Below are 12,064 nucleotides of genomic sequence, written 5' to 3'. Positions count from 1 at the left end.
AAACCCATGCTACATAGGCTACAGTTAGAAAAATACTTTTACTTCCATAATAAATTACTTATTATGCAATTACAGTATCCCTGTGGATGCTGATTAAATCAAATAAACTTCTCCATTCAAGGAGCATAGAGCATTTGTGAAGCCATAAACATGTGTTTCCATGACCTTTGCTCTGCAGAGCAGTGCCCCAGGACTTTTTATAAACAAACTAAATGCAGTTTAGGTTTTCCAGTGATTGGGTGGACGTCCCGGGAGTATGCATTGTACAACACTTTTTTAAACTGCCAAATTGAGATAGAGAACAGGCAAGGAAACAGTGCAGCCTCTGTGGCAGCTATGGCAGCTACGGCAGCTACTATTGTGGCCAGGGCCAGAATGTCCATTAGCTACTTTGGGGGCTGCTTTATCAACATCCAACTTTTAAATGTTTCATCTGGTACAGTATAAACACTACTGCACAAAGATATCCTATAGTCCCAGAGATGTATTTACTAACAGGAAGCCTTAACTCCAACCTAAAACCCATTCTTGCTTCAGATCACTCCTTGCTTTGTACCTATGTTTAATGGTATTGTGTCTGTAAACACAAATTTGCTCATTTATTGACTTTTTGATTCTAGAGAGGACATGAATGAAACTCTTCAAAAATTCAAATAATGATAGCAAAAAAAAATTAACTAACCAGAGCTGTTATAACCAAGGATACACAAGTCTCAAAATGGACACAACTCCCATCCCTATTAATGCACTGCATTAATTATCGGGATCCCTCAGGTGTGCATTGCTAGGCTCACAAGAATAAGTTCTCATGAGAGTTCAGGCACTTCCTCCTTCCAGTTGGCTCATAAATGCTGTACAAATAGCCTCTTTTGCAGTACTTTTGACATTTCCTCCCAGCAAGAACCAGGGAACAAACAGAGAGGAGTGAGAAAATGAAAAACAGGCCTGAGAAAAACTTCACAGTTGTGTGAAGTTCACCAATTGTTTTTAACATGTTGCTTCTAGAATTTTTAACAGAGGTTAAATGGATCCTGCTATCTCACTGTATCAATTTATCTATGCATTATGTGGGCATTTAAAACATTATAGAGATGTAGTGACGAGCCTCATTATCAAACTTAATGTCGAGACGACAATGTGTTTCCCAAGGGTCTGTATTGCAGGTGGCACAAATGCAACCTGCAGTTAGATTGCATGGCCACGCCGCCATGCTCCCGAGGCAACCTGCTTGTCCTGTGGTTATGCTCTGCAAAGTACCTCTGTGAAGGAGAGCCCGAAGCAGCCTCCTGGAGAGCAGTGTGTGAGTTCACTGATTTAAACACATTCTTGTTGCTTCTGAAGTGCCAGTGCAGGGCTCTCCCCAGCACCCAGCCACATCCCAGAGCCTTCCTCAAACCCCCCTTCAGCAGCCTGACCCACACAGACACAGGTACACAGGTTCAGCATGAGGACAGAGTTGTACATGCTGGTAGATCATGTTATTTATTGCTGGCGGTACCAGAGAAGGGCTTTCATGATCTCTGTTAGCTTGAAGGTGCATGGTTTGGCTCACAGAAAAGAGAGGTGTGCCCACTTTGCAAGGAGTCAAGAGTGAGCAACAACGCAGACCGCATGGCCTGACCTCCTTCTGGCAATTTGGTCAACCTTCGCAAGAACTGCTTTAACTGTAGCATCCCAGACCTCAGTACAGGCTCCTAACCCCTGCTCCTGATAGCCACACGGTTTCTCTAAAGTCGGCTGGATTGCCTTCATGCTGCCCAGCTGTTTGCACACCCGTTTGCACGCCCACCCTGAGGCACACGCTCGTGGCCCCCTGCTATTACTGTAAACCCATGATTCTCTCTTTGGCAGAGGATTAAGATATCACGTCCTGTAACTATTTCTTTACCTCTAATCAGTGACAGAGTAGCATAGATACAATTTCTTAGACGCCTTTGCTGTTACTATGCCCAAGTTTCTGCGCTTCCTTTTAATTTTTTTTTTTTTTTTTAAAAAAGGCATCTTAATGAACAGTTTGGTTCAGAAATCATCCGAGACAAGCTGTTTGATTCAACTGCACCAGCAGAACTATGGACATAGACTCTCTCCCTACTATCTTGTTATTTTAGGTCAATTGCCTCCATGGTGCCTAAGCTGGTGCATTAAGTCTGGATGGAACATCGTAACATGACTGAGTTCCTATTCCCAAGCTTGCTCTAAAAGCCTTTCGCCTGCCCTGCCCAAAAAAAAAAAAAAAAAAGACTTCAACCTTTATCTTCAGAAATGAGACAGTTACAGCAGTAGGAGGAATTCATTACCTACCTGCCTTTGGGAGCAGCACATACATACGTGCATATAGAAATGTATCCAGAAAAAATAATCAATATAACTCAATATTCTTTAGACACACCCAGCTGTGAGTACAAAAGCTGGAAAAGAAATTTAACTGCTACTTGTTTTACCATCAAAGGAACTGCAAGCCCTTAATGTGATATAAATGACTGCAGGTTTAACCCGCACAGTCAATACTAAACCACGTTAAGATAATCAATTATTGAATTTCCAATTTTGCAAGAAAGTGAAGAACTGCACAGTTTTTCTGAAAGCGTCAGCATGTGAGAAATGGATTTCCCTGCTATTTCTGCCACAGAATAGATAAAAAAAAATTCCACATAAACAATTCCCATATGTCATTCAACTTGAGCTTTACAGAAATGGGGCTGCCTAGCCAGAGAATCTTCTTTAAGATCATCTTGCATGAGACACATGTGGTGCTCAAAGGGAGCTCAGGGAAGTCCACAGAACGTCACCGGGGAACATCACTCTACATACACAGAGGGAAGGCTGCAGAATGCAAGCCAGGATAGAAAAAGAAAACTGGGAACTTCAGGGGAAGACCCTGCTAACTAAGCTGAACCAATCGAGTCTGAGACAATTGCAATGAACACTTTGGTAGGTGTGACATTAATGAGATAGAGGCATTTGGGAATTTAAACAGTAATCTAAAATTTGTATCACTCAATGGAATCACTGAAAAGAAAAATCCCAAATTAACTTTAAGTCCTATAGATCTTAATGTAAAATTTTATCACTGATAGATCTCAAGTGTGCTAAAGCTTGGGTTAAAGGCCTACACAGTATTAGATAAATTCATCAGCAATGTACCATCACAAATAACTTTCAGTGTGTTTGCAGTGTTTGATAGCAATGAATGACACACACTTCCACAATAAAATCTCCTGGGGGAAAGAGTAATTTGTTGCAAAAAATGACCAGCTATTTACCGGAAGCACATAGGGACAGAGGCATTCAGCGATTCAGAGGAAATGAAAAATAAAAAATTAATAAAGACAAGCACAGTTCTGAAGCAGGATAACAGGAAGGCAACTCATTGAATCCTGTATACAATAGATATTGTACTGAGAAGGCCAAAGATTATTTCATTTCCCAATGTACCTATTGCACCTGAGCAAACACCAAGTGATTTCAGCACAAGACTCACTTGGCCAATATAGAAACACAGTTTCACATCTTGACTTCAAAAAGCTGTCAGGCATATAAGCCAAATGTGAAAGAGAGGGGAACTCACAGGCAGAGTTCAGTGGTTTGGCCTGAGATGATTAAACATGTTTTTTTTAGCAAAAAGGAAATAGGAAGATTTGGGTTCTGACTACAAGGCACAATTCAGCACAAAATCTAAATGAGCTAGTGCAGGTATGTGAAGCAGCACAGCACCCATAGGGAGTAACTCCTGGACCAAGAAATATACACATTGTACCATTATTCATCTTGTTAAGAAGGATGGTAAATAAGTAAGACCAACCATGGTGCTGTGGTTATTTGCAGTATTGCCTCAGCTCATATCAAAGTGGCTTGGGTACTTCTCCAGTACCACCCTGAAGAGACAGATTACTGGGATGAACAGGAGAATGGGACATCTAATCTACAAAGCGATCCAAAATTACTTGAATTCTTTCACCTTGCAGAACAACCTTTAAAGAAGTAAGGTTTTTTTCTCCCAAAATATTGGAGAAATAAATGCTAGAAAAGGAAACAGTACATGGAAGCAAAAGAGCATAACTAAAAGGAATATAATGCAGTTATGAATACATGTACAATCTAAATTAGACATTTTCTAACCACCAGAAAAGCAAAATTACAGAACAGGGTCCTGTCAGGAACAATGGGATGAAGAAAAATGGCCCTGTTTTCAAGATGGTGCTTCCTACCTTCCAGGGGGAATTCTGTGATACAGCTGCCTGCAATAGCAGCAGACTGAGTTCCACGACCCAAGAGATTCCTTCTTGTACTGTGTTATGCATCACTTAGGCTGTCCAAAGGCAATAGTATTCCAGGATTTTCATCTCTGTATCTCAAAATTTGGAACCGAGGACTGTTAGAAAAGCAAACCAGTAACCCCAGCGGAGAGCTGCCACAAGAAGAATTTCATCATGTCATGTTTCTAACCAAAAAGGACAGATGCACACTGAAGTTTCATGCTAATAGCATTTGATAGTACATAATGCATTGCACTACATAACATTATGTAGCTGAGGCACTGCTGTAGCATAATTACGTATTTGTGTTCAGACTTATCCAAAGACATGTGCATCAAACCAAGAAGCTAATGTAACTTGTAAACTTTTGACCCTTGTTAAGATGAGATGCATTAGAATTGTTAGTGAGGGAGGCAGCTGGGTAAGGTCTGGCAAACTTCACCACTACAAACATAACAAGCAAAGCGATAAGGGAGCCTCACCTACTCTTTTTAAACCACAGAAATAAGGTATGAAATCCTACTTAGACCATGTTGAAAGCACATTGAGACCAACTGGGTTTGGACCAGTTCTCCAGAGGTCAAAACCAAAGAGCTATTTATAACCAATTAGAAAAGGTAAGACAATGCTGTGCTAAACAGAGATGACGATTGGATGAAAAAAGAGGAATAAAATGGGTGTCACCAGGAAGATAAAAGACGTATAGGTTCCAACCCTAAGAAGCTCTTTTTCCCTCTTTTTCACTTGTAGTACTTTCTACAATATTTTCTGCAATAGCCATCATTTGCCACCTCTGAAGAGAAGCAAATATTAAAGGAGAAGAAGTTCCACAGACAAAGATGTTCAGAGAAATCAGGGCCAAAGGGTCCCGTACCAGTGAGAGCTAATCAAGTCAGGGGAATGTTTAACACTGGTAAAATAAAATAAAATTAAGATAAACACAAAACAATAAAACATCTTAGGAAAAATATACTCATCACAGGCTTTAAGAAAAATGGGATGATCATCTAAATAGGGTCATGGGCACCACTGTAAACAGCTCAAAGGAGATCTCTGCATCTGAAGGCAAGAAAAATGGCAAGATGCTAGCAACAAGGACTGGGACATCAGATCTTGGAGCTGTGCTCTAAGCTGAACTAACTATCCCCATTATACAGGATATCCAGGTAGGTGATACGCTAGTAGACTTGTCCAACCTGACAATCTCTGAATCTAATAATGAATGTCATAATACCATCAATTAGATCAACAATAAGACCTTGCCTGAAATGCTGAGGCATTGATATTCCCTGTAGCTCAACATAATATCGCAAAACGACAGGTAGTTCAGAGAAAATAATGAAAATGACAAAAGAAATTGAAAAAAGAACAGGGATTGCTTACCTTTAAAAGGACAAATAAGCAAGACAATAAATACATTTTATTTCCCTTATACTGTCTCACTCTGGTTTATAACATGTAATACAAGCTACCTTCCATAAAATTAAAGAGTGTTAAATTTAAAATAAAATCAGAGAGCACATTAAATTGTGGAAGTCCTTGCTTCATGACGCCATCAAAGCCAAGACATTAATGAGGTTTTAAAAGGGTCTGGATAATTATATGTTTAACAAGATTATCCAGAGTAGCTATAATTAAAACCAACATTTTTTGGAAGGGATTTGAAACCACATGTTTTAGGATTAAAGTCAGTCTCTCAGTAGGAGAGATCAGGATAGATTGTGATGTTGGAGATGGGGAAAAAGGCTACTCCCTTACTTCCTTACTGTCCTTATCCAGCAGGTACCAGCTACTTTCAGGATGAGGATACTGTTCTAAACAGGCAATTTCTAGACTAGGAAGTCCTTGGACAAGGCATGGGGCATGTGTAGCTCCCAGAGCTTATCGATTCTGTCCTGTATGTCCTGCAGTTACACTTGGAGACCTGGACCAAAAGAGAGCTCTCGATGTACTATGCGCCCAATGTAGGTGTAGGACAAATAGTGCTGTCACTGTTTAGAAAGACAAAGCTAGGAAGCTGAACACTTTTACTGCTCCTATTTGCCAAGGGACACAGAAGCTGAGAGACAGATGAAGTAATAGACACAAGGACACAAACCAAGTTTGTGGCCAAAGTGAGTACCATGCTGGTCCTCCTGACTCCAGTCCAGTATCTTGACTCCAAGCCAAGCTATCCTCACATTATTCCCAAACTTGGTTTATTTTAAAACAATTTCTTCTTTTTCTGTGGTTGGTTTTTTTTTTTTTTTTTCCCTTCCTTTTTGAGATCCCAAACAAATCTCTGCCTTCCACAGAAAAGAGGAGGGGTGGAGGCTCTGGCATCAAGCTTGCCTCAGATTATGGGACAAAATACAAGCCCAGTGGTCCCATTTGATTTCTAGAAGAGCGTGGATAAGAAACAAGCTCCAATGGGCAAGGCAGCAAGTGCCATGGGAGGAAGTCACATTGAAGACTACAACTGCATATTTCAATTAAGATTAACATCTCTTCTAAAGTTTAAATTGTGCAATCTCAGAAGGATTTTCCTCCCCGCCACTGTCACTTACAATATTAGGCAATTCATCCACAGTCTCAAGAAAAAGCTACTTCCTTTCTAATACCTATCAGACTGTGTATACTGTATCTGCATTTTGGCATATAAACCACCATCTGCACCAAATCAAAAATTTCATACTTTCAGCTGCAGCTGGGAGTTAACTGTTCTTTCTTATTTTCTTCCACCTTTTACACCTTGTGACTGGCATTGTGCTTTTCGGCATTTGCAATCCGGGCCTGTCTCCAGCTGAATTCACCTGCTTTAAATTTTCTGAGCCCTAATAAAAAAGGCCTGCAGACACATTTGCTCCAAGTGTGCAACCATTTAGGGGTGGTAATGAGTTGGACTGCAGCCTGGTATCTGGCAGACCTTCCTACTTCATGACTCACTGTTAATTAAAACCACACTCTTTGCTTATTCCTGGGATAGCATTACTTACAAATAATTGAGAGTCTCTCACTGCCTTACAGCCTCCTCTCCTCGGTTCTGTTCTGTAGAATATACTTTTCTGATGGAGATCCGTTTCCCCTAAAGTTGGATGCAGTATAATGAAGAAGGACATCCATTTTTCAATGAATCCTTGTGTTCCTAATTTGGATCCTGATACTTTTTATTTTGAATTGCATCTCAATCCATGAGTGATCTGATCCATTGTACCCTACAGCTGGTTTCTGAAGGCTACTGCCATGACAAAGTACTGCACACAACTGAGTATCACAACTGCTACTCAACTCAGGCATGTTTTCAGCATGCCCATATAAGAACTGAAATGTGATGGATTCACACAGAGCTTTGAAAAGGTCACTTTTAAAAGTATTAAAATAATTATTTAACAGGTTTTCTTACACATAAATTCTGGAAGGAGTAGATAGTTTAACCTTTCTTTTTTTAATTAAGCCTATTTCCATAGTATTTCACTCTCTCCCAAAGCAGGGAGATCTGAGAATCACTCAGTGTAAATAATTTCATGCAAAAAGGTAAAGTTGCGAGACAAACTCTCTCTGTTTTTGCCTGGAAGTCACAGTGCTGATTTCCTGATTTATAGAGCCATCTGTGGCTAGGCATCTAGCAATCTGAAAAGTCACCTCTCTTATGGCTCTGTTGAGCCTGTTCGAATCAGCTGATACATTCTTAACAAAACCTCATACCATGCATCTCTGATGACTGGTAGCAGGGACTCTCAGGAAAAGCTCTTCAACTCTGGAATTGGCTACAGGGCTCGTCTACCAAACCCACGACTATTTCCCTTGGAGGCACAGTACCAAGCTCAACACTTCTTCTGAAGCGTTTGTTTGTAGCGCAGTTATTGCTGCAACTCATTTTGTGATTCCTAATTCAATGGAGTTACAGCATCAGCAGAGCTGCACCAACACACAGCCAGAGGCATCAGTCAGCTAATGCAGAATTAAAAGAACTGATCACTTAGTTTTCCCTTTTCCAGTATACTCTACCAACGAAGAACTGAAAATTATCATGTGAAACCCACACAGTTTGGACTTATTTTAGATCATGCCAATATTCTCCCGAATTCAGACACTCGGCTGCATGCTCTGCATATGCATTAGGTTCCTTACAGTTGGTCCTGCCAAATACATATTCCTAGCAGATTCAGCTGCTTCTGCAGCCCCCTCCTAACTAGCAGAAACGATTCCAGGATGTTATGTGCAGACACCTAAAAAGAGAAAGCTGAAGTTTGGAAAAATGTGTTTAATAGTTAATTTTCCATTCTTCATTTCACTCCATCTTTAAAAATCATGGAGGTTATTCTGATGTAGATTCATCGCTTCAGCTGTGAAGATCAGAATTCCTTAAAGCATTTGGGATCACCTCACATGGCAGTAACTATTATCCCTTTTTTAAAAAAATGCCTGTGATAGCGTTTTAGGTGTCACTAAATCTAAACACAGCTGCTGTGTTAACGGAATATTCTGTAATACATACAGTTAATGGAACATAAATAATATTCACTGAGTTTTGATGTGAAGAAGTAAAATATATTTATGCAGATTCCTATTTGCCCCGGATCAATATTTCTTTGCAGTTAGTTTTCTCTTTCCTTTGTGGAATATTCTAGCCCATTTAGTTGCATTGGTGGATCGCCTTGAGGTAGCCAGTCTAGGTCCAACCCAACTTAAAGCTACAATCTGTGCTAGGTAATTAGTGTTTGTTAGCTCAGTTTTTTTTCCTTGCATACCAGGCAAATGACTATTGAACCCTGCCTGGAAGCCAGCACCCATCCTCTCCAGGAGACTGAGCTCCCTTCAACCCAGACTCCAGGCTCAGGCTCACCTCTGAACCAAACATCTGAGTATCTGAACACATCATCATCCAGATTCAGAGGAACCTAAGCATGCCCTTTCGTTTTCATTCTGAGCTTCTGCCATCAGCTTACTCCCATTATATGCACGTGCATGCTTTCTTTCCAGGAGATCAAGGGCTTTGAAGAAGTCTAGTAGAGCCCACTTTGGTAAAATGCAACTCTTTTTTTTTTGAGACAGGCTGAACACAAAACATGCTAATTAGCCACACTTCATAATACTTCAAATGTCTCCCCTCATCGGTATAGCCCCAGAGTCTAGCTTGCTGCTAAATCTAATTTGCACAGCTCCAATGACAAAGCAGTTTTAAAGCTGATAAAACCAGCTTCCAGGAGGCACAGCAAAACCTTGTGTACGCTCATCAGACCAAAGCCTACGTATCCTCTAATGTGTAGTTAACTGCTGCAATCTTCAGGCAATCCTCAGCTGCTGGAATAGTCCCTAAGAATTACAACTGCAACTGAATATAAAGCACAGTCCTGATACTGAGCTCTCATGTGCTAGAAACTCAACGAGCTTCTAGCAATACCACAACCCAGACAACATGGCAACATGCAGAGAGGCTTTTCTTCCTCTCTATAGTGGCACCAAAATGGGGATCTGATTCCCCCTAAATATTTTACCCACTTCAAAGTGCAATGTCTATTTGAAACAAGCAAGTTACAACTGTCTCCCCTAAAAATGGTGTTTCGAGAGTAAAGAAAAAAACATTCCACCCACATGTAAAAGAAGACAGAAAATGAGACCCAAGGCATGCTAGACAGTCTGATAAAAAACATGTTAAGATTAGTAGTAGGAATTTCTCTGCACCCTGGGCTAAATTTCCACTGCAACTTTTTATATTATAAAATTGTTTCCCTCTTTCTGTGGATTTTTCTGCATTCGGTATCTCTGCCATTCTTCTTCCCACTAGTAAAATACACAGCAAACACTTCTAGCTAAGCTATTCCCCAAAATGATCCTGAAGCTCACTCAGTATGACCACAGTTTTAGATAACAACTTTCATGAACTTAATACACAGTATCTCTTCCCTTCTCCTAAGAGTGATTTCTGATAATCGCTCAGATACTGCTGTTATTCTTGGATAACAAGTTTGGAAACATGGATGTTACCTAAGAAACCGAGCAATGTATAAAGCCAAACAACATTGTCAGACTTAACCAGCAGCTCTGGTGAAGAAACAACTTGTGATAGACTGTCATGATCATTTCTTAACTCAAAATGATTTGAAATATTCAGTAGCATATCTACCACTTCTCATATTCTGCTTTGTTTTCTCAAGATAATAACAACTGTAACTTTTCCACTTTAAAAACAAATGTTTATAGTTTCCTGAAAGCAGATTCACTTCTTAACATACCCAGTCCTCATCAAACCATTTCAGAACACACCTCAGACAGGAATGCCAAAGCTCACTATTAGCTAAAAGCCATACAGATAGAAATGTGTATTTGATACCATTTCCTCATTTTCAAACTGCATGTTGCACTGTGCTGCATCCTCGGTTACTGGCTTCTGAAACATGTTGCGGCAGATGAGCCATATTGTCAGACTAGCAATGAACATCCCAATATCTGGTACAAATAGTCTGATCACGTTTCCAGCATCTGCTCCTTTCACACTGCATGGGACGAAAAATAAACAAAACAAAAAAAAAACAAAGAAACATTTGTTACTTCTAGTGACATTTTCAACTGGAACAGAAAGTTAGCTCAAGGCAAAGAAAAAATCCCAAAACCCCAGTAATAAGAAAGCTTTGCAATACGAGAAATATGAAGATGATCAAGGAACTCTAAACAGACAGATATTTTTGCTCTCCAGAAGTACAGAATAAGTGATTGTTCACTGGGAGGTCACATGTGCATATTTTAGTGATAGCGCTTTGATTAACCCAATTCTGAATCCATTTTATGGAGAGCAACACAGGAACGACACTCAAATTCCACAAGAAAGACTTCAGCTGAGTTCCTAGAAAATCCATGTGTAAATCACAGTCCCTTTACTGGTATCCTTTGCAAAGACAACAGCATCCAGCTTCTCCAAGGAGGTCAAGCAAAGATAAGATAGCATTCATGTGTGCCCTAATCATTCCTGGCACACAGAGGAATAACCAGTTAACCAGCTAACTGTTAATATGTTTTATTCAACCAGACCTCTTAAATACCTTTTTTGGTATTTAACTACTAATATTTAAGTACAAATATTTAAATACTAATTAAAGTGTTAGGTTCCCACCAAGAAAACCTTTATTCTCCTCTGAAAGATTGGTAAGGCTGGAACTATTTTATGTAGAAAAAAAACTGCACTGCTTCATTCCAACTCAAACCATGCTATGATTCTATGATTGTGGAGATTGAATTGTTTAGGTTGTGAAATATGACTTTATTGGTTTGGATGTGGCGTCTGAATTTTGTTCACTGTGATAAAGGAGGCTTGGATTCAGATTTAGTGGCACAATGAAGAGTTTATTAAGCTGCTGCATGGACTTACTGAACTTTTAACTATTAACGAGAGGACATAATCTTATTTATTTGAAAGCATACTGCATATACCTACCAATCTTGAAATCAACACATTTTAATGTGTTAAGAGCTCCAATTTTAATTTTAATTTAATTTTTTTTCGGGCTTTATGTCCATAATCAGTTCTAAGGACAGGTGAGGCACCTGTATAGCTCCTTGGACATAGGTGAGTGCACTAGACTAACTATTCATACCCTGAACCGGTAGAAAACCTTGATAGGCTCTTTTACAGACACAAAAGAAGAGATCACCTCTGGCCTTTCTTTAGCATAACACCAGCAGCTTTGAAGCCTAAAAAAAATCTATTTGTGAAGGAGTTACCTGCAACTGCTGCAATTAACTGCAGATCTAGAGTATCTAAAAAAGTGTCTAATGTGATTACGATACAACCACTGTCAGGAATCTTGATGGCCTGCTCATACGTCCAAGAA

At 39.8% G+C, this 12,064-nt stretch overlaps 1 protein-coding gene across 1 annotated transcript in view; it reads right to left on the bottom strand.

Annotated features, from left to right (window-relative positions):
- Positions 1-12,064, bottom strand: part of PIEZO2 (piezo type mechanosensitive ion channel component 2) — a 312,801-nt gene that overhangs the window by 128,828 nt on the left and 171,909 nt on the right. Inside the window, exon 5 of the mRNA XM_086472533.1 lies at positions 10,570-10,732. Within this exon, the coding sequence (XP_086328659.1) occupies positions 10,570-10,732 (163 nt within the window). The remainder of the gene's footprint in view (positions 1-10,569; positions 10,733-12,064) is intronic.

This window comes from Leptosomus discolor, chromosome 13 (genome assembly GCF_034619465.1).
Source record: "Leptosomus discolor isolate bLepDis1 chromosome 13, bLepDis1.hap2, whole genome shotgun sequence".
NCBI classification, from domain to species: domain Eukaryota; kingdom Metazoa; phylum Chordata; class Aves; order Leptosomiformes; family Leptosomidae; genus Leptosomus; species Leptosomus discolor.
The sequence above is the reverse complement of the archived record's forward strand: the minus strand, read 5'-3'. Positions and strand labels throughout refer to the sequence as shown.